Genomic DNA, 27,751 nt, shown 5'->3' on the forward strand with positions numbered 1-27,751 from the left:
AGGCAGAAGTAGAGAAAAAACAGAGGCTTCCCATTGCCAGTCAGGTCTCAGATCAAAAGTCACCTTCCCAGAGTCAGTCTGATTGGACCCACACTCCCAGCCATTTCACCCTGTTTAATTTTCTTTACAGCACTTGAACACTTACCTGAAATTATCTTGTTCATTTTTCTTCTTCACTAAGTTGCCTTGCAGACATGAACACACGCACACAACACGCGAACTGGAAAACAAGATCTATGTGATCAGGGCCTGCCTGTCTTGTTCACCTGTATTCCCACCACCCAGAACTGTGCCTGGCATAAAATAGACATAATAAATATTTAATTGAACAAAAATAGAATGCCATGAGGGAACTTAGTGTACTCCAGCAGTTCTCAAACGTTTTTGGACTCCTTTACACTCCTAAAAAATTATTGAGGACTCCAAATGTTTTTGTTTATGTGAGGTATGTTGGGCAATATTTACCTATTAATTAAAAATAATAGGTAAATATTAAAACAGAATTTTAAAAATATATTCATGTAAAAATAAGCCGATTATGTTAACATAAATAATATTTTAATTAAAAATGTAACTATTGTATACAATGAAAAATAGAGGAGTGGAACCATTTTACATTTTACTCCTGGGTTTCCAGTGCCCATAGGGCTGCTTGAATTCCGGATTCTTACTTCAGCTATCTTTTAACACTACTGTATTCTAAACCGCTGCTTTGGATTTGCTGCTCTCTGAAGCCACGGCTTTCTCAAGCCCTGCCTTGTCCGTAGTGATTTAGATGCAGATTATACCACCAGTCTCTGGAACATCATTCTAAGGATCCACCAAGGTTTTGTGAGTACCTGGTAGCCAGATGCACCAGCAGTGGCAACTAAATTTCATCTCAACCAGATTAGATAAGCACAAGAATCTAGGACTACAACCATGCCTTTTGTATCTCACACTCTAGTAAACACAAGAGTTCTATTGTTCTTTTACTTATAAAAAGCCTTTGATAGAAAGGTCAAGTCCCTATTTGGTCTTCTGAGAATCACACAGAAGAAATCTAAATGTTTTTAGTTTCCTTTCACAAGCCGGTAATTCCACCTCTCCGTTTCCATCTTCCCTGCTGAAGTAGCTTCTGGATATAGATACCCAGAGGAACCTGTGTTTACACACTACTCCTTCCTGATTTTAATTAATTTAAATTCATGTTATTTATTAACATGGATATGCATGTCCATTGTCATTCCCTCTCTAAAAGCCAGTTTAGACACATAATATCCATTTACATGTCAAGTTTTTAAAATATTAAATGTTAAAAATAACTCCAATTAAAAAAAAACTGTCAAACGTTGTCAAAGTCTTAAAAAAAAAATAGATCCTATTTGTGGGTAATTTGATTCACCCAATACAAATGTAGCAGAAATTTAACCCCAGGGCTTCCCTGGTGGCGCAGTGGTTAAGAATCCGCCTGCCAATGCAAGGGACACGGGTTCGAGCCCTGGTCCGGAAAGATCCCACATGCTGTGGAGCAACTAAGCCTGCACCACAACTATTGAGCCTGAGCTCTTGAGCCCGCGCGCCACAACTACTGAAGTTTGCACACGCAGAGCCCGTGCTCAAGAGAAGACCCAGCTCGCTGCAACTAGAGAAAGCCCACGCACAGCAACGAAGACCCAACGCAGCCCAAAAAATAAAATAAGTTTATAAAATATAATAAAAATAAAAATACTTAAAAAAAAAAAATTTAAACCCAGGCAGTCTGCCTCCAGAGCTGGCATTCTTAATTGTTCCACTGCAATGCTTTCTTTCAGTTTAGGGACTTGAATGGATGTGGAATTTATTTGGAAATACTGAAAGAAGACCATAAAAGGGACTGTAAACTATTTGCTTACCACCTGGAACTAAAACCAATCAAAATTCCACTTGTGCAGATTTAGAAGGAAGCTCTAGGACTTCCCTGGTGGCGCAATGGTTAAGAATTCGCCTGCCAAGGCAGGGGACGCGGGTTTGAGCCCTGGTCCGGGAAGACCCCACATGCCGCGGAGCAACAAAGCCTATGCGCCACAACTACTGAGCCTGTGCTCTAGGGCCCGTGTGCCACAGCTACTGAGCCCAAGTGTCATAATTACTGAAGCTTGCGTGCCTAGAGCCAGCTCTCTGCAACAAGAGAAGCCTCCGCAATGAGAAGCCCCTGCTCGCCGCAACTAAAGAAAGCCCGCGGGCAGCAACAAAGACCCAACACAGCCAAAAATAAAATAAATAAATAAATTTATTAAAAAAAAAAAAAAGAAAGCTCTACTGCTTTCTGCTCTCCCACTTATTAGCTTGGTGACATCACCGGCATGTTACTAACCCCATCTTGTGCCTCATTTTCCTCATCTGTAATGTGGGGATAATAGTACCGCCTCACAAACTCATAAGCTCATCACTGAGTGCCCCAAAGTGATCATTAACATTGAAATCCAACTTAATTACTTAGTTCATATAACACAGCCAGAAGAGACAAGTTATAGCATCACTGGTTTTATAATAATATAAGTAAATCAGAGCCACACCAGGGAGCACAAGAAGTTGGATTTATTGTTTCTGACAACTGCATAGCAACTTTTAGTTTGTTCATATTCCCAGCATCACAAATCTGAAATACAATTTTGCTCCTCAATTACAAACATATACTCTGAAAAGTGATTAGGTAGCTTTTAAAAAATCATCATTATTCATTTAAGAGAGAGTATCTTAAAAATCTTTGCCAAGCAAGATATTAGCTTTACCTTTATAAATCTCTGCATAAAATGAAAAACAAATCAAGGCATACAAATTTCATTTTGTTCTATGTTTTTAAATACCATCCTTTGTTTCCCTTAAAAGATTTTGATCTATTCATTCAAAAGTATTCTGAAGCTCTACTGCCTGTTTAAGACAGAATGAAGGCATTTTAGAGCATCTGAACTAAGCACTGTCTTGACTGAACCGAAGCAGGAACTCAATCAGGGTCCTCGTGGGCCTCCCAGCCATGCCTTTGCGCAGATAAGGAACCTCATCTTTGTTGGTCATCACACCTGCTATGTCTAAATGCGCCCACTTAGGATGAGTCACGAATTCTTTCAGAAACGCTGCAGCCGTACATGCTCCTGCAGATCTGAAGGGGAAGACAATAATCAACATTTAACCCCATGTAAATGTGCACTGAACGTTCTATTAAGATCCTCCATTCTTGCTAAGTGGCTTCTATGGCCAGAGAGCAAAGTCAAGCTAATGAGACCTCTTAAGATGTTAACACAGAAATCACTTTCAAGATTTTCAGACATAGCTTTAAGCATAAAGGATAAATTCTTTTTCCTATGGTAATGACCATATTTGCATCTCATTCCCTTACCATTTGCTTAAAATGACCTTTAGATTTGAAAACATGCAAGATTTTGAGAACCAGTTGGGAAATACCTTGAAAATAAAAGACAGAGATTAGTGCTTACAAGCACTACATCAAAAGAAAATTGGACAGCTAAACCTTTTGTGAAAGAGGATTAAACTGAAAATGGTCTTTCTGGCAACCAATGATGACTGTAAACATGTACTTTTATAGCTTATTTTACATACCTATATTTTCCAATGTTATTAACATCAGCGAGTTGGCAATCTACAACCTGTCTTGTGTAATGTTCAAAGAGAGGCATCCTCCAGACACGGTCTCCCGTTTCAATGCTGGCCTAAAGAACAAATAGGTATGCTGGTTGGCAGAGAAGATGAAGCAGGTTCTGACCTGTTACTCTAAAACATGATGTAATAGAACAGATTGCAAAATTATTTCAGTTAGTTAAAAGGTTTACTTAAGAATTATAAAAGAAGCCAGGAATGTTGTAAAAGAGTCCTGCAAATTTGTAGGGCATTTGCTAAAATCGTCAAACTAATATTATGGGTCTCAGTTTAAATGAATAAGCTGGTAACCTGTAGCACAGACAGGCTTTGCTGGTTTGATCTGGCCAGATCTCCTAAGATAACGTGACCTCATTAATTCATGTAATCATTTACACATTCATCCATCCATCCATCCATCACCTACTGAACTGCTGAGCACCAAGGTGTTCGGGATATAAAGGCACTTAATAACTGAGCCATCAAAGGGCCCACAGGCTAGTAGGAGAAACGGATAAAGGTTGTTTTAATACACTGTGGTCAAAGGTGAGAGCCAAAAGTGAAAAGTCAGGAAGCAGCAATGCAAGCTGCTGTTTTGAGACTTGAGTTGTTATCAGATGAACCCACCAAGGGTTGAAAGCAACTGCCTCCAGGACAAGAGGCTGTAGGCTGTATAGACTGCTGGCTGTTATTTCAGTGTTTATGTACATACAACTTTAATTTTTTAAAGAAAATTAAATTAAAAAAAAAATCAAAACCAACAACGACGTTGTGGACGGTAGCGAGGGACACTGGACACTGGGTGCCTGGCACAGAAGAGAGGCCCCACAGCCTACCTGAAAGGAGACAAGGGGGCTGAGCTTCTCCCTGAGGCTGGGGACGGTAGAGGGGGGCTTCACAAATGGTGAGATGACAGAGGTGAAAAGGAAGCAGTTTAGGGTGGAAGGGCAGTTTAGGACCTTAAACCACATCAAGAATGTATTCAGGGACATTTTGTATTTGTTTCTGCTGGCACATAGTAAGCTCGCATTAATTACTTGTTGAAAGAATGAGGTGCCAGATGGAGCTGTTTCATAGCCAAGCGGGATGCACAGGGGCTGGGCCGCAGGAGAGATGGGAGCTCAGCAGAGAGGTGCCAGCTGAAGCCAGGGGAGTAGACGGGCTTTCCGGTGAGGACCATGCAGAGTCAGAACATGTGGCCCGGGACTGAAGGCAACCAAAGGGGCAGACAAAGGAAAAAGCTGGCCAAGGAGGCTGAAACAGAAGTCAGCGAGGAAGGAAACCAGAAAAGATTATCGTGGAAGCCAAGAGCAGGGTGTCACCAAGACGCCAGAGGTACACGCTGCCTCTGGACAAGCTAAAGGAGGCTAACAGAGTGGCGTCACTGGGCAAAGCTGATGGCAGCGAGAGCGGGGGGCGGGTGGTGGTGACGGGAAACTGTTTGGAAGAGGCTGCTGTGAAAGCGCTGGGAGGAGGCACAGAGCACAGCTGCAGAAGTCGTCCTTCTCACCACCCGCGAAGGGACAAGGGACACGGGTGAGCCCTATCTACATGCTCCCCTACTTGACTCATGACCCATATTCCTTAAAAGGCCATTCCTTCTTCTACAAAGCTGTCCTTGTAACCTTTTCTACATCAGGGATATTTTAAAGTTATTTTCACTTCATTCTGAAGCTGCTGGAGGAGAGGAGGAATATAGCATCATACCCATAATTTTGGAACATTTATAGAAAACCACACTGAATCGAGTTTATTGAATTTTCATTTCAAAGGCAAATCTACAACATAAAAATCACTTTAATGAAGAAATATAGCATTCTAAGGCTGGAGTAATTAAATCATTTCCATGATCTAGGTCTGTGTTATTCTTACCTCAAATAGTTTGTTCCACAGCCAGGAAGAATTGGTAAAGACCCCAGTGGCACCAGACCCCAAAGCTACGTCCATGGCACCTGCAAGACACAGCACTTCAGGTCAGCGTTCAGTCTCTTCCGGCGAGACAGGTTTCTCTGCTGCTATGCAGACCAAAACTTTAGCCATTACCCTATTTTAATGTCTCCCTCATTTTAGAAAATAGATGATGTTGGGAAATCCATGCTGTATATATTTAATATTTTTCTAGTTTCTCAAGCTAGAATTCACCTTCAATTATTAAGGAAAATGAAAAAAAAGCAAATATCACCAATAATCTCATCCCAGGGATAACCACTACAGATTTTTAATATTTCTTTCCAGATTTCTTCTAAAGTTAAAAAAGAAACATAATTAAGACCATACTGTACATGTCCAATACGTGCTCTTCCTCTTATGCTTTAAACGTTTATTCTTTTATAAACAAATTCATTAAAAGTATTCTTAATGACTTTAAAAGCCCGCTGGGTACCGGTACGGACATTCCTCGTTTTATTACACTTTGCTTTACTGCATTTTGCAGATATTGCATTTTTCACAAATTGAAGGTTTGTGGCAACCCTGTGTCAAGTAAGCCTATCAGAGCCATTTTTCCAACAGCATTTGGTCACTTCGCGTCTCTGTGTCACATTTTGGTAATTCTTGCAATGTTTGATACTTTTTCATTGTTTGTTATGGTGATCTGTGATCAGTCTTCTTTGATGTTACTACTGTGACTCGCAGAAGGCTTAAATGATGGTTAATTAGCCTTTTTCAGCAATAAAGTATTTTTAAATTAAGGTATGTACATTGTGTTTTTAAACATAATGCTACTGCATGCATACCAGACTACAGTGTAGTGGAAACGTAATGGTGACCCATATGTAAAAACCTGTGATTCCACATGACATTTGGGCAACTCTGTTTGGGTCCTTTTCCCTTGGGGTTTTGTTACTCTACCTCCCAGTTATATCTCAAACCGATTCACTTCCCTTCACCATGACCGCTACCACCATCATCTACCACTGGACTATGGTAATACTTTAAAAAAACAAACAAACAAAAAAACCTTATTGTCAAAAACTTCAAATATACACAAAGCAAAGAGAATAATGTAATGGACATACAAGTAAGCACCCATTAACCACCACAAACAATTATCAAATCACGGGCAAACTTGTTTCACCTATACTCTCAGACCTGACACATTCTGAAGCTAAACGCAGACACTCATCCTTAACACACGCACTTACACATCCACCGGAGTCAACAACCAAACACTGTTTGCCAGCCCACCTAGACTGCCAGCGTCTCCTCGGCCCTTCTCCCTTGCACTCAGCACGCTGCCGGCCAGGGACCCTTTCACAGGGCAAATGTGATCCCACAGTCTCCACTCTTAGCTTCCTGCTGCACTTGGCTCCAGACTAAATCCCGCAACAGGCCAAGGCCAGTGGGGGGCTGGTGCCTATCAGCATAGGGGTCCCGAAAGTCCCCACCCAGCCACGCTCTGCTCCTCTCGGCCCCATTCACCGCTGCCCACACACACACACACACCTCGAGAGGTGCATTCACTCTCCCCACTTAACGCCGCCTCCTTCAGATCCCAGCTCAAGCAGCACTTCTCAGACAAGATGCCTGACATCTCAGACCTGTCAAATCCCCAGATGCACAGGCTCTCACGGACTCCTTTTCTCACAGCTCCTCTGTGCTGGTCAGTGTGAGGATCTGCTGACTGCCACGCCCCATGGGACGCAGGCCTCACCTCTGTCCTGACCCACCTCTGTATCCCCAGCCATCTGAAGGGATTAAACACAGGCCGACTGTGTCAACAATCATTCATGGCATCCCCTATATCCCAGATACTACGATGGTTGCTGGTTACTCACTGCCTATGGTCTGTCTATATGATTGCGGAGATACACATTCATTAATGCTTTACTTTTCAAGCTAGTGGCTTTTTCCATACTTATTCACTTGTCCTCAAAACATTCCTATCAGCCCTGTAAGAGTCTTGCATCAGTGTGTGAATTTCTCAAAGAGAAGATGAGCACTGACCGCAAACAAGAATGTGATGTGATATCCGCTCTTAAAGGAAGAGAAAATGGGAGACGTAAATATTTAATGTGATCCAACAGGGATCATGGCTCTAGAGATGATTTCATTACATACTTCAGAAAATAATCTATTTTCTACATAATTACAGAACTAGTACCACCACCAATTTCAGAATTACCATTATCGGGGGCATACCTTCCATTTTCTTTTACAAGGTACTTTTGAAGCTGTATACTGAGGTGCTAACTCATCAGTGTTACCAGAATTTCTGAGTATGGAAGGAACATCAAAGCTCCAAGGAAGGTGCTGATGTCACCACTCTCGTTCCATCCTAAATCACAGGCATTACGAAAATGAGAGGTACCATGACTGAATGGCACCCCCTGAGCAGCCGCTGCTCCTACAGTCTGCTACAGGCCTACCCTTTAAAGGTCAATAACATCTGTCCAGTGTCTACCAGGCACAACAACCTGTATCACCTTATTTAACTTTCACAGGCACCCCTCCTGCCAGTGACGTGCTATTATACCCCTTTTACAGACGAGACAACTGAGACATTGTCAAAGTCACATGCTATTAAGAGGCAGGACAAATTATTTTCTCCTTCTAAAGACTACGTTCCTCCTCCTGCTATGAACTTGGGGTTGGAAACTGTTTCTCATCCTCCCCCTTTGAATCCCAGCTCCTGGAACTCAAGAAGGGGCTCAGTAAGTTATTTAGGGAACTAAAATGAGCCATCAACAGCCTTCAGCAAGGACAACGGCTGGGGTGATTTGAAGGCTCCCCCATCAGGTTGCCCTTAGTTACCTGGAACCAACTTTCCCACCTTCTCACACCCTCAGGCTTGGGGAAAAAAAAGGGGGTGGAGGGCTGTGATTCCTCATTTACAGAAAGGGTGTACTATCACCCACCTCAGCACTGCCCCTCAAACACCAGCCCCAGAAACCTCTGTTGTTCAGCTTAAAATGTTTGCTGAACTGAAAAGGGAGACAAAAGACCATAAAAATACTATAATGCCAGCTTGAAAAAAGGATTCTTAGCATATAAATCTGTGGACTATTGTTAGAAACACATAAAAAAGAAACATGAACTGATTTCTCTTAAAGTAAAGGCTCACGTGACCAGGGGAAGAATTAAAACCAAAGGATAAAAAATGATCTGAATTTTAATCTTAAAAAAGATGGAGACAGAATGAATTCCTAAAAAGAGAACTGTTGGATAAAGATTATGAACACTGGGTTTCTGCAATAAGGCAATGCCCACTGTCGTCCCTTTAGGCATTTACTCCTACTCTACAGAGCCGGTGGTGTTGCCTGCCGCATGCAGGCGCTGCATTAAAGAGGCTTTCCAGAAACTCCCTCCAGTTTTCACAACTCTGCGAGACAAACAGACTTGTCCCCAGGTACTGATGCTCGGGGGTGTCAGGGAATCAGCCAAGGCTGGTGGACTAGGAAGTAGCACAGCTGGGAGCCACCCCTGGGTTGGCCTTAAAGCCAGCAAGCTTCACACAACACATTACCCGGCCCCGCCTCCGCTACATGAGGACCTTGCCACCTCCATTCCCAGTGTTTTTATTTCTGTATAACCTCAAGTACAAAAGTTCAGAAAACACTTAGGGGGCATTAGATGCGTTATGATTAATAAAAATAACTACTGATTTTGGAATTTATCACCAATCTTTTCAGACCTGTATCAGACAGCAATCGTAACAGAAAATATCGCTTAGTATCATTCATAGATGTCGTCGCTGTGGATGGAATGACGTAACCCTCGTTATTTCTTTATTTAAAGGTACAGCCTGGGATGTTTCAAAACAACAAGGCTAATATTCGAAGCAGTTTACAACTGCAGAACAATTCCTCTGGTGAAAGATATTTGAATGCAAATGGAGCGAGCCAGGTTTCAGCAAAATAATGCCCTGAGTACAATGTGTGCACTCGATGCCAACAAATGAGACTTTCTTCAAACAAAAGCAGGAAAAGCACGTTGTCTGACCTGTCAAGGTGGCGGCATTGATGATGACCTTTGGGTTAAAAGTGTGTGCGTAGCAGAGCGCATCAGCCAGGATGAGTCTCCCCTCAGCATCAGTGTTATCCACCTGCGAAGAGGAAGGTCAAAAGAAAAAAAAAAGGGTAAGATGATATAAATAATGAACATAAAATCTAGACACAGCTATGTTCAATTTAAAAGAAAACGCTGGTGTGACGTTTGTCATCGAGTATCAAAACCATTAGAACGGGAATAGTATATTTACTCTGAAGAGCAAATGTAATTTAATAATCCCTGTATCAGAGCTGATAACCAAATGCTGATGACTTTGGAGGCTGAAATAAAGAGAAATGTCTGGTTCACTCTACCATTAAGTTTATAACAGGAAGGCAAAAAAATATCAAGATTTCTGAAAACAAAAAGGCTAAAGAGTTTAAGAAAGATACATCGAAGCAGCAGCCTGGATCTCCAGGCCGGAGAACTCTTGCAAGTTCAGCAACTTCATATATATTATATCCTTTTCTTTTAAATAGAGGCTCAGTCGTTATGGGCAGTGTGTGTGTACATGCATACACGTGCCCAGCGGACGACCTGCTGCCACATCCCCAGATGCAGCACCCATGATGCAGAATGCGTTTTCCACTCGAGTGAGTTGCTAAACGGAAAAAGTTATCACGTCGAAGGTACATCTAGAAAACAGCCTGCACTTTTACTGCTTTTCCCTGTTCTGCAGGGTTGGCTGCAAATTCGTGGTAATTTGCGTGTACAGCATTCAGGAAGTAGGAGGAATAGTAAGGTAGGAAAAACAATCTTAAAGTTCCCATGAAGAAGTACTTTTGACTGCATGAAAAGCTACTCATAATAAAGGCACTGCCCTTCCCTACATAGAGCCAGTGCCCTGCACCCATTCAAGATGTGTTGATGTGGCTGTGCTGGGAGTCCTTCAGAAAGAGCAGAACTCAGAGGCTGTGTCTTCCACCTACAAACCTGTATGGTCTTCCCATTTTTGGCTCTAACAACATCCCCAGGCTTGTTGGCCTTCCCGCTGGGCATATTTTCACAAAGAGGGGCCAAACCTGACAAAAAAAGAATATATGAAGAAACATGGAGTGTGCTAGGTCCAAATACACCACCCATGGAACCTAGGTCATCAGCGGGCCCTCAACAGATGCCAGTCACAGACACCACTTCGACCAAGTGATCGAGTTTAGCATCACCAGTGACCCAGGTGACATTACGCGCACCAGCAACAGGAAATACATGTCATTCTCTCCAAAGAAGTCTAACCTGATTCTATTGTGAAGAAATAACCAAATAAATCCGAACTGTAGGACATGGCAAGACGACCTTGAACCTTTAAAAACTGCCAGTGTCATGAAAGAAAAAAAAGGGGGGCAGGAATAGGCTCTAGATTAAAGAAAACTAAAGAGCCACGGTGACCACACGCAAGGGGTGATCCCTGAGCGGCTCCAAGATTTCAAAAACAAACAGAAATAAATAAACGCGTGTGTGTGTATAGACACACATAAAAAACAAACATTTTTTTGACAACTGGGCAGTTTGAATTTGGTTACTGTATCAATCCCTGGAAATGATATTGTCATTACACAGAATACCCTTGTTCTTAGGAGACACAAGCAGAAGTATTCAGGGGTGACGTGTCGTGACGTCTGAGACTCACTTTCAAACAGTTCAGCAAAAATGGAGGAGGAGAGGGAGGGGGCATATCAGACAGACCCGGGCTGCAGTCCTCCCTTCCCATGCAGTGGAAGTGACACTGCACAAGTCATTCGACCTCAGTCCCCGCTCCCAGCTCCCCCTGACACACGGCAAACCCCCAGCATTGTGTCTGGCATCCTGCACTACAAAAATCGCCTGCGTACTGAGCACTTTTTCTGTCCCAGGCATTTTCTGCATGTCGAGGCACTTAATCCGCCACAACCCTATGAGGTAATCGCTACCCTGAACACTGACTGAGCATTTTCCATTGGAGTTAACCGCAAACTTGACATTATGTGCCCCTGACTGCTAACCACTTTTTGCAGAAGTAAAACAAATCAATTCTAGTTACAGCCCACAACGCAGAATACATTTAACTCTGCCAGTTCAGACAAGATAACACCTATCTCAGCTAAAGAAACATCTTCCACTCGATGAAAACCTATTTAAAAACCATTTCTTGATCTTTTCAGATTAGAGGAAACCATGTTTGTTGTCTCTGTTCTACCATTTGACAGGATCCCAGAAGCTCTCCAAGACACCCTCCCTCTCCCGCGCACCTACGACGTTGATGGGCAGGTCGAGCTTGGCAGCAGACACGATGGCTGAACAGATAGTGGCGGCTCCTCCCATGTCAGCCCTCATGAGGTCCATGTTTGCAGCCGCCTTGATGGAGATGCCACCACTGGGAGGAAAAGGACAATGTACCATGTTAATAGCAAAGAAGGGGGCCAGGACCATTTCCCTAAAAAGAACGTGTAAGCTGAGGGTAAACTACCACATACAAATGCCAAGAAATTTCCAAATTGGGAATCAATGATTTCAGCATTTAAGAAGATAATATTGTGGTTTTTATAAAAGACACAAAATAATTCCAGAAATACAGGTGGGTGTGTTAGCTCATTTTATTTCTGTATGAATGAAATTTAAGCAGTGCCACTGGAAACATTACATCATGCAGTCGACACTGCTCAAATCCCATCTGAACTCCTGACACCTAGGTAGATTTGTCTTTTCAGCAAATTTTATGAATTGATCAACTTATTGAACCTGAACGTCACAAGCTGTTGGGGAAAGCTGACAAGCTCACAGAAGACCGGGAGGATCCCTTTCAACTCCTAGGAAGACACGAGAGAACTCGTTCTGACACCCCCAAGGTGTGCTAGATCCTGCAGACAGCAAAATACAACCCAGGCACGAGGAAGATGCTAGCCCAAAGCCTCGAGACATTGCCCAAACACAAGAGCTGAGAAAGGTTTCAATTACCAAGAAACCCAAGCCACTGCCCCAAACAGACTTCTTGAACTAACTAGTGACTTTTCTGCTTCCGGTTTATAAGAATCCAGAGCCACTGGCTCTGCAGGCTGGGCAATGAGCCAGGGGTTTCTACTCTGAGTTCTAATTGGATTCTGCTGCTGACTTGCCTTGGTGAGAGAGTCAACTCCTTGCTCTGACATCTGCTCACCTTAGAAATCAGGTCCTAATTCTCATTCACCTCCAAAGCACTTGATATTTAAATCTATTTTTTTAAATTTATTTATTTATTTTTGGCTGCATTGGGTCTTTGTTGCTGTGCGTGGGCTTTCTCTAGTTGCGGTGAGCAGGGGCTACTCTTCGTTGTGGTGCACAGGCTTATCATTGCGGTGGCTTCTCTTGTTGTGGAGCATGGGCTCTAGCAGTGTGGGGTTCAGTAGTTGTGGCTCACGGGCTCTAGAGCGCAGGCTCAGTAGCTGTGACGCACGGGCTTAGTTGTTCCACGGCATGTGGGATCTTCACACTTGATATTTAGATGGCTGTCATTTACACCTAGAATTAAAGATTATCCACTGGCTCAGAATAAGAAAAGAAGTACACTCCTGGTCCAGGAAGTCTAGACATAACCCCATGGGGGCAAGGAGAGCAAGCTGGTGCATGAGGCTGTCCTTCTATCTACTTCTAGGCCACTTCTGCTCAGGGGGTTCCACTCTGTGTATAGGACTATCATTCTAAATAACCACTAGTCAAAGGTCCGCAGTTATCTCTGCTCACCTTTTAGATTCCCCTCCAATCCATCCATTTCTTTTCTCCTGCATCCATCCAAGTTGAGGCTACCACCATCAGTCATTCAGATGTTTCCCTGGCCCTATACATATTCAGATGTCCCTATAGCAGTCTTACCCCTTCACTTCATTACCCATACAACTATCAAACTTTTACAAATAGATGAAAAAAACAAAACAAAACAAACAAAAGAACCTCGATGCTTTTTATAAGCGTACACAAAAATTCAAAATGGATCACAGCCTTAAAGGCTAAAACCATAGACTTGTCAAAGAAAACACAGACTTGGCATAGGCAATAATTTCTTAAACAGGGCAAAAAAAGTATGAACTATAAAATTAAAAACTGATAATTATACCTCATTAAAATTAAAAACTGCTCTTCGAAAGGCACCACTTCAAAAAATGAAAAGGCAAGCCTCACAGTGGAAAAAAAAATATTTTCAACGCATCTGTCTGAAAAAATGACTTGTATCTAGAATATATTTTTTAAAAACTTATAACTCAGTAAGACAAACACTCCTATAATAAAGGGCAAAAGATCTGGACACTTCATGAAAGAGGATGTACCAATGGCTAATAAGCACATAAAAAGTGCTAAACATCATTAGTCAGAGAAATGCAAAGTAAACCTCAAAGAAATACACTACACACTCCGAGTGGCTAGAACTAGAAAGACGGACACCATAAAATGCTGGGGAGGATGGAGAACAACTAGAACCTTGTACACTGGTGGTGGGAATGCAAAATGGTATAAGAACCTTGGAAAACTTTGGTAGTTTCTTATGAAGTTAAACATGCAGTTATTACACAACTCAACTCTCCTTTCCTGGGTGTTTAACTAAGAGAAAGATAAATATATATGCACATAAAGGCTTCTAGATGATACTGGCTTTATTACTAATAACTCAAAACTGGAACAACCCAAATTTCCCTCAGCAATGACTGGATAAACAAATTTTGGTATTTCCATACAACGGAATATGACTCAGTGATATAAAGGAACAGATTACTGATACGACCACAACATGGTTAAATCTCAAAGATAATATGCCGAGAAAGAGGCCAGGCATAAAAGATTCCACATAAATGAATTTCTGGAAGAGGCGAAACTAATCTACAGTAACAGAAAGATGACTGGTTGTCTGAGGTGGGGTAGGGGAGAGGATGACTGCAAAAGAGCATCCCCCAAAATTCCCCAAGGGAGTTTTTGGGGTGTCAGGGAAATGTTCTGTTTTCACGACAGAGGTGGTTTGCTGCATGGGTGCACACGGTTGTTAAGCTCATTAAACTGAACACGTAATGGGTGGACTTTACTGTATGTGTAACTCTCACGTCATTCTTTCCCTCTGCTAGACGCCCCTCAGTTACTTCCAACTGTTCAAAGTCCAAAATCTAACCAGGCCCAGAACAACCCAGTTTCTGCCTATCTCTCCAGCTGTGCCTCGTCCCTTCCCCCAGTCACGTTCTGTCACGGCCACTCTGTCATGCTTTCAGTACCAGGAATTTCCCCTCTTCCTTCCCACCCGCAGCCTCCACCGGGCTCTTTCCCTGCCCTACTCCCCGCACTAACTCCCTTATCCTTCGCATCTTAAGCAAAAACTGTCATTCCTTCTAGGAAGCCTTCTCTAAACCCAGAAGACTAGGTCAGGCCTCCTTGCTTCATATTACCGTAGCAAAAAATTCAAGTACAGATTTAAATGAACAATAAACTTCACCCTAAGCATAAATGTTTCAATTAAGATATTAGCCCGTGATAGTATAAAACCATCACAATTAGCAAGATGTTTAAAAACAACTTTCATTCTCTTATTTTTATCTGCTGTAGTGTTCTATTTATTTTTATTCTATTTTTTTATTTTTTTGGTTGCATCACGCGGCTTATGGAATCTTGGTTCCCCAACCGGGGGTCGAACCCAGGCCCCAGCAGTGCAAGCGCCAAGTACTAACCACTGGACCGCCAGGGAATTCCCTGCTGTAGTGTTTTATAATACACACTTTAATACAACAGTATATGCATGTGACATAAATAAATATGTGTATTTTGAGTGGTATGAGCTCGAATCTTTTACTGATGGGCTACATAATGAAGATCGTTTGGAGACCAATGCTTTAAAGGAGAGAACGTGAACCAGTGGATGGAAAACACAGGAGGCATTACAATCTGCTAGTACAAGGAAGACCAGCCTGGAGGCCAGATCTGCCCAGGACAGAGGCATCACAGTGCTTAGAAACACTCCTGTAAGGGTGGGATTCATTCACGTTTCAGATGGAGTTTCTGAATGGGTGCAAAAACATACTAGGGGACACCAAGATTTTATGATCTCTAGCAGCATTTTCCAAAGCAGTTTCTATGAACCTTGATTTCCTGAGATAAACGTTCCCTTCAAAAGGAAATTAAGATGTCAACTATATTTATATTTCAATTAAAAAAAAGGAAATTTAGAAAATGCTGTATTTTATACCCCCAAGAAGTCCTGTAGTTGAAACAAAACAAAATAAAAAACAATTTGTTTTATCTAACCTAGTTTTTTGATCAAGTAATCCTTTTCAAGTCTCACATTTAATTAGCAACCCAGAAACTAGTATTCAGTAGCAAATGCTTTCCATGGGAAATATTGACTCAGATCATCTTTTCGAACTCAGCTTCTCCCTGGTTGAAATAACCAGAGACAGCTTCCAATTCTAAGGAACACTTATGGTTTAAGGAGATTAATGAAAGCTAGACTGGTCAGCAAAAAAAGTAATCTCAAGTAAGCAAAAGGAAGACAGCATCATCTACTTGGAAAGCTGCCTCACCATTATCTACTTGGAAATCCTTAATATCCACACAGGAGAATCAAAGTGCATGATGGAATATTTTAAACACACAGCTGAGTTTGACTTCCCATTCTATTAGTTATGGGGCTTTGAACAAATTATTTAACCTGAGTCATGGTTTCCTTACCTGAAGAATGTCTGCAATGCCTAGCTCCTAGGCGTAAGATCAGGGCTAATATATGTAAAATGCCTAGTAGAGCCTCTGACACACAGTAGGTGTTTTGTAAGTGGCAGCCCAATATATTTAAAGTTACACATAAGATCTGACCAAACACCATGCTTCTGAACCAAATTACACACCAAATAATACAATGGCATACAAAGCATTCACCAAAATACAAAGCATGGATGCAGTAAAGAAGTACCTGTCAAAGGTAATCCCCTTCCCAACAAACACCAAGGGAGGTTCACTTGCATTGGGGCTGCCTTTGTAGTGAATTTCCAGGAAGACGGGAGGCTCTTCGGACCCTTTGGCCACACTGAGGAATGATCCCATTTCCTGTTCCTCAATCCAAGGCTTGGGTCTATAGAGCAGAAAAGGGAAAAAGTAAATACATGTTGCTATCTCCATTTCAATAACTTAGAATAACTCATCCGTGTGTAAAAAAGTATAACATACAAGCTCTTAATACAGACACGTTAATGCTTCAATTATCACCTCCTATCTGCTTTCTGTATATTCTTGGGAGAGTCACTCGATTCTGAGTCTGTTTCCTCATCTATAAAATGAGATCGATGACACCTCCATCAAAAGATTAGCTGTAGAATTACTAAGAGGATTCATGTATGGTATGCAATACAACGTCAGGTAATAGTGCCTAGTCAATAAACAATTATTACTTGATTTTTTTCCCCAAGCCACTCACGTATTTCTAAAGTTTTAATTTAAAGATGAAATTAGCAAGGCTCTGAGACCATAAAGGGTACTCAAAGATAGCTGAGGAGTCCAGATTTATTTTTGGTACTTCTGAAAAAGACAAAGCAATAGCCAACCAACCAATCAACAAACAAAGAACCAACAAAACTACACTCCACTGATTAAACTACCTATTTCTTTGCTTTTACAGAATTGCTGGGATTCCATCTTTTTAATGTTGTCACACTATTTCTCACAGTTTGAGATGTCTGATTGAAGTGGGAAAACTAGTTATTACTTAATAAACACGGGATCAAAGGGGATAATTTAATGGGAATAGTCCTTAGTGCCAACCAGAAGACAGATGCCACATCGCTATTCCTCCTAGGCTGGAGGCCCGAAAGGGCTTTGTATTGCTTTCTGGCCACAGTAACTAGGCCAGGGGAGAAATCCTACCCTGATACAGACAGACCAGAAACAACCTCATTCAAGGAACACTCCTCCCGCACCTGCCTAGACACTTGTTGAAACTATTCATCTAGGACGTCATTGTAGAGAGAGGGCCACCCAACTTCAGAGGGAAAAGAATATAAAAATGGAAGGTATGACAATTAAAAAAAAAACGCTTCAAAAGGAGCGAGGCCATATAACGTGGGCACTTTTATTCACAAACCCAGTACTTGATGTTTTATTAAAGTCCTGCCCTTCTGGAAGTACAGTCTGTATTTCTTTGATTTACACCCACCTGCGCTAGAGCGCGTTTGACGCAGCTGCCTCGGTTTCAGGGCTACATTCCGCCCGCCTGACCTGCCTCATCTCTGGCCGACTTCCCTTTGCTCCACCTCAAGCCATGCAGTTTCCCAAGGCCACTGCATAGGTACTCCTGCCCCGCTCTCCTGTCTGTTCACTTCTAAGCCACCTCCCTGACTCTGTGTAGGCACCACTTTTGTTGGCAAGCCGTTTCGACTCTTCCACAATCCTCCCCTGGCTCTCTGCCCCTGTAGCATCCCCTGCACAGCCATTTCCCTGCCTATTCCTTCCTGCAAGGTCCTCAGTTGTCTGAGGACAAGAACCATCGCCACGCATCCTTGTATGCTAAGTTCCCAGGCACACAGGAGGTGCCCTTACCGATAACGTGAGGCCACACAGCCACAGTCTGCTGATACAACGTAGCTCTGGTGTCTCCCTAAATAAATCAAGGAATAGTCTTTACCAAGACACCTTTGTAGAGACTAAACATTGCTACAGAATATATAGCAACCATTCCAGAAATTTTATCAAGCTCCAAAACTACGTCTTCTATAGATTATACCTTTCCTTCGCTCTATCTAGACCACAGGGGTTTTCCTGAAAAATGCAAACTCTACTCACAACTAAATAGTGAAGAAGCCTTTTAAATGGAAGTGCCCTCGAGAAGCAACTTTGACAGTAAAGGATTCTTTAGGTAAAGCAAGTATCTGTGGATTTACTTTAATCATAAATCCCCAAATACTCAGACTTGGTTTGCTTAAAGGGTTACGGGGAGCCTGGAGGGGCAGCCTTGTACATCCAACAGCCTGGCTGCTGACAACGAACCTGAGGACGGTCTGGGAACACCAGTTCTGGTTATTTGATCTAGCTAACGGAATCTACCAGGTAGAGATTCTCATCCTATGCCAAGGAGGGCGTGCTCTGTTCTTCACTTACGTCAAAAAGAGAAAAGACAGAAAGGATTCACCAAAACAAAATACAATCTGTACACTCCTCAAAGAGGTTAAGAGTTAACCATTCAATCCAAGAATTCAACTCCTCAGCACATGCCCAAGAGATAAGAAAACATACGTCCACGTAAAACCTCATAACACAAATGCCCACAACAGCATTATTCAAGAGTCCAAAAGGTATAAACAACCCATATGTCCATGAACTGACGGCCAGGGGGAGAGGGAAATGAGGAGCGGCTGTTAATGGGGACAAGGTTCCTTTTACGGGGTAATGATAATGATCTAAAGTTAGCTGTGGTGGTGGTAGCACAACTCTGTGAATCTACTAGAAATTACTCAATCGCGTACTTTACGTGAGTGAACTGTACGTCACATGAATTGTATTTCAATAAAGCTGCTACAAAACACACACACGTGTGCAGTGTGCAGTCACAACACCCTCAAAAGCAAAGCAAGATATGCTGGGAGGGACCTCAAACTGAGCCCTTACCCCCACCTGTATGTGGCTGCTGGTGGGTGACCTCACCTCTCTAGTCTCAAGTTAATTCTCCGAATAGTGAGAGAGCTGGATTTTAGGATCTCTGAGGCTCCGTCTGGCTCTAGCCATAAGAGTCTGTGACATAATCCTGAATTACCTGATGTGGACGTCTGTTTTACTACTAGCACTTTTGAGATTCTTCTCGATAATTTCCGCAAATTTGGTTGGCGTCATCTCATTGGCAGGCGTCTCCATCAAGTGGCGTGCCAGGTTCTGCCCAGAAGCAAAGAGGACTCCCCTTTGCCAGGCCTCCTGATCCCCACTGGCAAAAGCAAGCACAAGGTCATCGTCAGACAGCCTCTCCGGAACACTCACCACAGCTCAGCTAGGAGGGCTCCTGCCGAAGACGACAAGTGACACGTGATGCACACAGGGACCCGGATTTATTCTTTGTGATCTGATCCAGGGGGGCAGCTGTTATGGTTTATGAAGTGTTGGAAAACACGACCCCCACTGAGCTGAGCTAGAGGAAACCTAGAATCCTCACCTCACCTGTTGGCCTGAGGGACCTCTGGAGCCCTCAATCTACCCCCCAAATCTGATGGCAGAGGCTTCCACAGAAAGGCCTCTTTTACACTCCTCCAGGGTGTGACTACAGAGCAAGCTCCCCTTGCTCAGTCCTGCCGGGGAACTGAAGGCCTCCCGCCTTCTCCCTGCCTGGGTCGGGACCCTGAACTCCAACCCACCAGAGGGCAGGGCCGGCTTCAGAAGACAAAGGACGTGGGTGACCTCTCCACGACCCTGGCTCTTCTCGTGCACAACAGGAATTGACACGGCGCATGGACAGGCAGAACACTCATCACTTACGGAGTTCACCGTGTGACACACCCTTGATGGGTTCTGTCTTGTGATCGTAAAAGCCCCATGAAATCCGAGCCACAACTCTACTCAACCAATGAGGAAAATGAAGCAGAGAGAGACTTCAGTCACTTCCAGCCAGGAAGTGGGAGGCAGATTCAAAGCCAGGCTGACTGGTCGCAGGGCCCTCATTCTTACCCACTACCTCACAGCTGCCAACCACCGGGAGGGACCCCCGCTGTCCTCCCAGCACCGTCTCCTGAGGGTCCCACACTGTCTGCTCCTGAACACAGAATAGGGCTGGAGTGTAGTTGGTGCTCAATAAATCTGCTCAAAGATGAGTCTCCCCACTAGACTAGGAGGGCAAGGGCCGGATCCCTGCATCTGCGTATCTCTGGCGTTTAGTACAGGGCCCACAGGCACTGGGTAGATGGAAATGATCTGCATCAAAACCTGCTGGGACCCGTCTGTCATCTTGTTCCCTCCCTCCTCAGGGAGCCAACCAGGTATGGTTTCCTAGGAACCAGCAAGCACGGAGGGGTCTAGAGAGTCAGGGGGGAAACACACACAGGACGAACGCCAGGAGCAGAATGGAGGCACAGTCACCAAACTCCTAAAATGGCTAAGGCCATGGGAGAGCCACAGACAAGCTGCACGGCAGTGCCCAATGCTAAAAGGCAGGTAGCTCATGTCCAAAAGGCCCTGCCATCAGCACGCAGGGAATGGGCCTGGTCCTGGTTTTGTTCCATCACCTTCCATGGAGCTTCACTGACACGGCCACCTTCTTTTTCTGCTTCAGGTCGTCATACTCATAGAGCCCAAGCATCGCTCCTTCCGCAGCCGCCTGGGCGTCTCCGCAGGGGTCCACCTCCACAGACGAGATCTCCAGGTCCTGAATCTGTCTGCACCCCGCTTCACAGGGACAGAGGAATCAGAAAACCTGAGTTAGTCAGGGACACCTCTGAGGGCAGAAGGCAGAGGCCTGGGGTGGGGTCCTGAGAAAACATCAGAATTGGAGTTCAAATCCTGGCCCTGACACTTGACTTTTCTGAGCCTCCACTTCCCCTTCTGTAGAGTGAGGACGAGCACACACCTCACAGAGGGTGGGAGGACAGACTGATGGATAAAATGACTAGTCTAGCACCTCACAAAGCGGGCCCTCAAGAAGTGGCTGCTATTACTAGTATCACTTCTGAAACACTAGGGTTTCCTGATGAAGCGTCCCAATCGCCAGGAGCTTGCCACATTAAAAATGACATAGAAGGGCTTCCCTAGGGGCACAGTGGTTGAGAGTCCGCCTGCCGATGCAGGGGACACGGGTTCGTGCCCTGGTCTGGGAAGATCCCACATGCCGCAGAGCAGCTGGGCCCGTGAGCCATGGCCGCTAAGCCTGCGCGTCCGGAGCCTGCGCTCCGCAACGGGAGAGGCCACAACAGTGAGAGGCCCGCGTACCGCAAAAAAAAAAAAAAAAAAATGACAGAATTAATAACACTGAAAATACATCCAAGGAACTGAGCAAAGTCCATTATTAATACAGCATTTACTAAGATCAGGTCAGCAAAATCTCCCTAATAAAAGTTATGAAATAATCTCCAAACATGAACTTTGAAAGTACATTTAACAAGCAAATATGATATACACGGGGTCAAAGATCAATCAAGCTAATTATCACCACCTCAGCAATGGTTTCAAAGCATCTTTAACCACAGTCTCCGTGGTGATGGCCTTGTCCTGCCGCTCAGCTCTGAAGAAACCCAATGGCACCTACCTCAACTTTTGAACTGCCCACGTGACGAAACTGGGACAGGCTTGCACCTTTGGTAACTAGTGATACAAGCATCCTGCCCTTGGCATCCATTTTCTCTGATTTGTAAATATGATGACTCCACGTGATTTAAAATTTGAGCAACGGACTTCCCTGGTGGCACAGTGGTTAAGGATCTGCCTGCCAATGCAGGGGACATGGGTTCCAGCCCTGGTCCGGGAAGATCCCACATGCCGCAGAGCAACTAAGCCCGTGCGCCACAACTACTGAGCCTGCGCTCTACAGCCCGCGAGCTACAACTACTGAAGCCCGCGTGCGTGCTCCACAACGAGAAGCCAGCGCAGTGAGAAGCCGCGCACCACAACGAAGAGTAGCCCCCACATGCCGCAACTAGAGAAAGCCTGTGCGCAGCAACGAAGACCCAACACAGACAAAAATAAATTAAATATAAATAAATAAATAAAAAATAATAAAATAAAATAAAATTTGGGCAACATGAGGGCTGCATTCCAAAAAAGGAAAAAATCACCCACCAGGACTTTCTGGCAAAACAGAGCTCTAAGGCCGATACTGCAAGAGGGAACAAGTGGTCCTGAAACCCCCAGACACAAGCTAAAGAAATATAAAAATAAAATTCCACAAGCTAACCTTCTGTATCTAAAGTAAAGCCAAGCATGTTAGGTAAGGGAAACTGAATATCTGTTCAGAGTTATTTATGTGAACGTAAGGGGATGGTGATGGAAAGAGGGGAGACATAATCTGACCGAGTGATCCTTAGGAATCTTTACCAACATTAAAATTCAAAAGTTAAAGAACCTGCTGCAGCGGCCCTGATGTTCTCCTTGCCTCCGTGCCAGTTTTCCTGTTCGTCGACTCCGGCCGTCCTTTTGCCAAGGCCAACCACCACCACGCTGGGGAAGTCCTGTTCCAAAAGATACATGAAATCAGCTGCTTTACGTCTTTAAAGCATCTACTTCCAGCACGAAATGGCACAGGAGCTTGCACACAACCCCCTAAAGCGCTGCACGGGACAAAACCCTCCACGAAGTTTGCTTGTTTTATTTTTGTAAGCCCTGTTATCTTGGTTAAATTTTATAACTGTGTGTTGCAAAGGGAGAGCGAGGATAATCCTGCAAATAACTCTGCTGTGTAAGACAGGGCCACTGAACCAAGAAAGCCTGCAGACTGAGGAATACAAGAGATGCGGTACTTTTTGACAACAACTCGCCTCTTTACAATGTTAACCAATACTTGTGGCTTAATTCTGGGATAAAACGAACACATAATCCGATACAAAATTTTCTGCCTGACTGGTCAGCCACAGTACTTGGCACGTATAGGTGCTAACTCAGGGTTTGCCACATAAACCTTATTTTCACCTCCTACCTCATGCAGACCATAAAAGGTTCGGGTTTTGCCTGCCTTCAGGGGTGGTCCAGATCTGCAACAAGAAGAAACAGTTGTTTTAAAAATTATAGTTTGCTCTGCTCCATTAAAAAGTGACATAAACAAACCTTTAGCATTATTACAGTATGCTCTGATGCCTCTGCAAATTTGCTACACTTATGTTTTTATCAGATACAGAATTCTCTCAGGCCAGATTTCTCAGATGCAGCACTTCTAATTCTATCTCAAAAACTTCCAGATTAGATTTAACGCCAACTACAGAAAGCGATGCCGTGGATGGGTAATGGAGGGGAGAGCTGAGCACTGGATGGAGGCTGACCTCAATCTTAAACCTCATAAAAGACGCCAGACACCAACCTAAGTGGCTGACTTAACAGCAGTGTGTTCAACCTGGACGTTTTTGGTGATTTATCTACAGATGGGATACCGGGCAATTTAAAAACAAAGCAGGTGGCAATGCACAATTACAGCCTGAGGACCGGATGCCCTGGTACCTCGCAGTCAGGAAGGCCAGGCTGTTCTGTACTCGTACAGGTTAGCTTTGGGGTTAATGAACTAACTAATCAAGGCAGCTGAAAGAGCTGCCTACTGGTGAAGGACTGGTATAAATTGACAGGCGATGCAAATTCTGTCATTCAATAATTAGACAATTACTCTAATTATTAGACTACACCTATCAGATGCTAATAGGCTATCTGTAATCCAAATAATATACAGTTGCAGTGGTCTATGCTGTCACCTCTGTGTCTGTTAAACGTGGCCGGCAGCTCAGAAGGACTTGGAAACCCCAATGCTTCCCTACCTTCCCCAGACCCTGGCTAATCCAAGAGTGGTTAGAATCTCAGGCCCCACCCAGATTTACTGAACTGGAATGTGCGTTCTAACTACACCCCCAGGCGATTCACATGTCATTTAAGATCTGAGAAGCCCTTGAAACTCAGCGCTTGCAGCCTCCTCAGCCTATTCTGAACCAGCCCAGGCTGTTCCCCACAAGTGAAGGGGAGTTAAAGAGGTAGAGAGATGGAAGGTGGGAAGGGGGTGGGGAGAAACAAACCGGAGCCAGGAGGGTGGGCTGAGGAAATATGGTACTTTCCAGATCCTGCTGGGTCAGCCTCTCACATAAGTCTGTGGTTTGGTTGAAGCAGCCTGATTTCCCAGAACTGTGGACCCACCCAATACTGAACCTGAAGTACCAATGTGCATTCCACAGACACATACTTCCACTGAGAAGATCCCAGCCAGTGTATTTCCGTGCATTTTCATCCACTAATGATAAAGCACCGAAAAGATATTCTCTTTCACTTTCAGGGCATTTTAAAAACTGGAACCCACAGATGAATACTTACATGTTCAAGATTTCTCTCAGCTTTCCACACACCAATTTATTAAAATTCTCTCCTGCGCTTGTAAACTGGGGCACATCATCATCTTTTTCTTTGCTATAGACTCCTAAAACAAGGCCCTGAAAACAAGAGAAAAGGTGAATACAATTAGAGTAGATCCCTGAGAGGGACTCAAGGGTTCCCAAATTCCAGAAAGGGCTAATCATTTCAACAAAACCGTGTCCCCCTCAAGGACAGAAGAACAAGGCCAAAACAGCAGCAGGTGCTGGGCAGTCAGCTACAATCACAACCTGCCTAAATGTTTCAAACTCCTGCCGATGCAAGAGCGCAATTACTACCTGTCCTGGTCTTGATGGTCCCTCCCAAGAGCTTTCACAACATCGAGGGCTTCCTTCACTTTCAAATAAAGAAGAGCAGAAAGGTGCTTTAAGAAAACAATTCCATTTGTAACGAAGTCAGATCTGGAAGGGGTTCAGAACATGCCACCCCAAAATATGCCACTCTGACATATTGATTACTTTGAGGTGCAGGCAGCTGAGAAAAAGCAGATGCAGGAAGGGCTCTCTGACCGCCCATCCCCCCCCCCCACCTATCTAAAAGCTGGTCATAAAATTTCCCATGAGAACGCTTCTCCCTGTACCAGGAAGAGAACATTCTTATCACCCTAGACTGGGAGTCAACACCAAACAAACCTACTAAAATAACCCTTATCCTCCCTTTGTTTCCCCCATATTTCCCTGTCTCTCAACTTAATGCCCCCAGGCTCCTCTGCCTTATCACATCCCCACAATTTCCCCATCTCTGTTTAAAAAGGTATATAAGCTTTCGGGCCTATAGGATTCTTCGGGTCTTCATTTCCCTTTTGAAGATTCCCATGTACACATAAAAATATGAAATAAAACTTGTATGCCTTTCTCCTGTTAATCTGTTTTATGTCCATTTCATTCTTAGGTGCAGCCCTAGAACCTTGAAGAGTAGAAGTAAGTTCTTCCTCCCCTACAAGCTTCAAATGCAAATCTGCAATACTCTGGGAGGTCATTCCAATAAAGTCAATGGCTGTACTTGCCAATACTAACAAGTACTCTGGCCAACTCATAGGCTGGAAGAAAGGAAAAGGATGCACCTTCACCGGGAGGGTCGGGCCAGAGCATTCTGTCCAGCACTTAGTGGCTTATCCTTTCATCTCCTTAAGCTCCAGGCCCCAAACATGTGAAGTAAGGAAGTAAACCTAGGAATCACTATTTGCCTTTGCACAGCAATTTATGACTTTAAAAATGTGTTCTGACTTAGGGCACCTCTGTGAGGTGGAAAGAACAAGTAGTCTTCTTCGCATCTGATGGATAAGAAAACTGAAACCTGGTTTGACATACTAGCCCGTGTGCAACAGAACTGGTCAAGAATCCAGATGCCTTCCCTCAGGTCCTCTGTCCTTTCTACAGAATCACACTGGTACTTAGACCAAATCATGTCCTGTCCTTTCCATCAAAGAAAATAGGCTTCCTCGGGGTTGGTAACCTTCCCAGGTTCTAACTTACCCAGACTGCCCACTGTCTGGGATTCCAGGGAACCAAGTAGGGAACTGATCAGACAGAACACGGATGTTACCTGAGTAGGATCTATTTCCATAGTGTTGAACAGACTAGGGGACAAGCTTCTGGTCCCTCGGCCATCTGTGATTCAGGGAGAGGCCTGAGCTCAAGCCCCATCTAGAACACTCCTAGCTAGGCACAGTCTTTCTGGTCCTCAAGCGTGACTCCCACACATGTGCTCCTTCCGCCAAGCCGTTCCCCTTTTCCAGATCCCCCACGACTGAACAGTGACCCTCTTCACAATGTTTTGGAGCTCAGTTAGATGGAGGAGGCGCTTCTTCTGCAGGACACTTCTAATCTCACGAACAGATGGGTCTCCCTGCAAAGCCCTTTTCCCTAGAGAGACATTTTTCTCTAGAAACTCTTCTAGTCAGTTTACTTCCTGAGAGCCTGTGTCTTCCTGGCCTTCAGCCGGGGAGGGAGGTCTTGGTGTGGAAGCCGGGGCCAGTGATTGGCCGACTCTGGGACCCTAGAGGGCATTTCACCTCACCAAACTTGGGCATCCTCCTAGCTAAGGTGGGAACAATCCTGGCGCCGTCCTTCCCTGGGTTACTGAGAGGACTAAACAAAATAATGAAATAAGGGCACGGCACAGAGTGGGAGCTCAGGAAACGGGAGCTACGGCTATCATTCCCTCGCGCGCAGAGTTCGGGTCCTAGCACTTTCAAGCAAGAGAAGGAAGAGCGCATCCTCGACACTAGCCGGCTGGAGAATACTGGGGGGTCTGCAGCCCCGCGCAGCCCGCTGCCAACGCCGAGCTCCGCAAAGATACGAAACGTTTCTTTCTAGCCAATGTCTGTAACTCGGCTCAGAAGCCCGGAACAACGCGGCCCTGACCTGACCCGAAGTCCCCGTGGCCCGCGGGCAAGACTCGCGGCGGCCCCGGAGCGAGCCGCGGCCTCTCACCTTCGTCATGTCTGCGGCGGCTGGACCGGGTCCCCAGAAATGTTTCACGCTCAGATGTCGGACGGCGAGTCTCGCGGCAGCCGGAAGAGGCAGCAAGAACATCTTTTCGGCTCGGCCCCCCCGCACCGCCCTCCACCGAGCACGTGGCGCAAGGAGGGCGAGTGCGCGCCTGGGAGCCCAGCTTTCCGGGTTGGGGGGGGTAAGAGGGGGTAGGTGGGCGGAGGGCGCGCGCCTAGGGGGCGGGGAAGGTGCCAGGGGGCGTGCCGGGCGTGAGCCAGGGGCGTGGCGGGAGGGCGTCGGGGGCCGGGGCTGTCGGGTGAGGGCCAGCGCGGGCGCGGTAGGGCTCGGGCGCGGACGAGCATGCGTGCGCCCAAGGGGCGGGGCGGGCCGACTGGGCGGTACTGGGATAGACGGGAGACTGTGGTGGGCGCTCAGGGCGTGCAAGTGCGGACTGAGACGAAGAGGCGGGGCTCTTGGAGAAACGCTCTAGAGAGGGGCGGAGTCGCTGTTATGCTGTATAGACGAGCATGCGTGCGCCCAAGGGGCGGGGCGGGCGGCCTGGGCGGTACTGGGATAGACGGGAGACTGTGGTGGGCGCTCAGGGCGTGCAAGTGCGGACTGAGACGAAGAGGCGGGGCTCTTGGAGAAACGCTCTAGAGAGGGGCGGAGTCGCTGTTATGCTGTATCACGAGGGGCGGGGTTGGAGGCGGGGCACCGAG

At 44.9% G+C, this 27,751-nt stretch overlaps 1 protein-coding gene across 1 annotated transcript; it reads right to left on the reverse strand.

The window, feature by feature from the left end:
* Positions 1–2,542: 2,542 nt before the first annotated feature.
* Positions 2,543–27,220, reverse strand: LAP3 (leucine aminopeptidase 3). The gene is made up of 13 exons (XM_024741835.1): positions 27,033–27,220; positions 24,541–24,656; positions 23,174–23,228; positions 22,604–22,709; positions 20,775–20,934; positions 19,322–19,486; positions 16,493–16,651; positions 11,829–11,953; positions 10,537–10,625; positions 9,556–9,658; positions 5,488–5,567; positions 3,580–3,689; positions 2,543–3,121 (listed from the first exon to the last, which is right to left on the reverse strand). The coding sequence occupies exons 1-13, from the start codon at positions 27,132–27,134 to the stop codon at positions 2,932–2,934; spliced, it is 1,560 nt and encodes a 519-aa protein (XP_024597603.1). The 5' UTR covers positions 27,135–27,220; the 3' UTR covers positions 2,543–2,931.
* Positions 27,221–27,751: the final 531 nt, after the last annotated feature.

The sequence above is a fragment of the Neophocaena asiaeorientalis genome, unplaced genomic scaffold (assembly GCF_003031525.2).
Source record: "Neophocaena asiaeorientalis asiaeorientalis breed wild unplaced genomic scaffold, Neophocaena_asiaeorientalis_V1.1 scaffold218, whole genome shotgun sequence".
Lineage (NCBI taxonomy): Eukaryota > Metazoa > Chordata > Mammalia > Artiodactyla > Phocoenidae > Neophocaena > Neophocaena asiaeorientalis.

Excerpts from the sequence above, each read along its gene's own strand:
- LAP3 (XM_024741835.1), bottom strand. The coding sequence starts at position 27,134 with ATGTTCTTGCTGCCTCTTCCGGCTGCCGCGAGACTCGCCGTCCGACAT. Across the intron at positions 22,710-23,173 it reads CCTTTTATGGTCTGCATGAG|GACTTCCCCAGCGTGGTGGT; the intron begins GTAGGAGGTGAA and ends CTTTTGGAACAG. Across the intron at positions 20,935-22,603 it reads CATCAGGGCCGCTGCAGCAG|CGGGGTGCAGACAGATTCAG; the intron begins GTTCTTTAACTT and ends GTCCCTGTGAAG.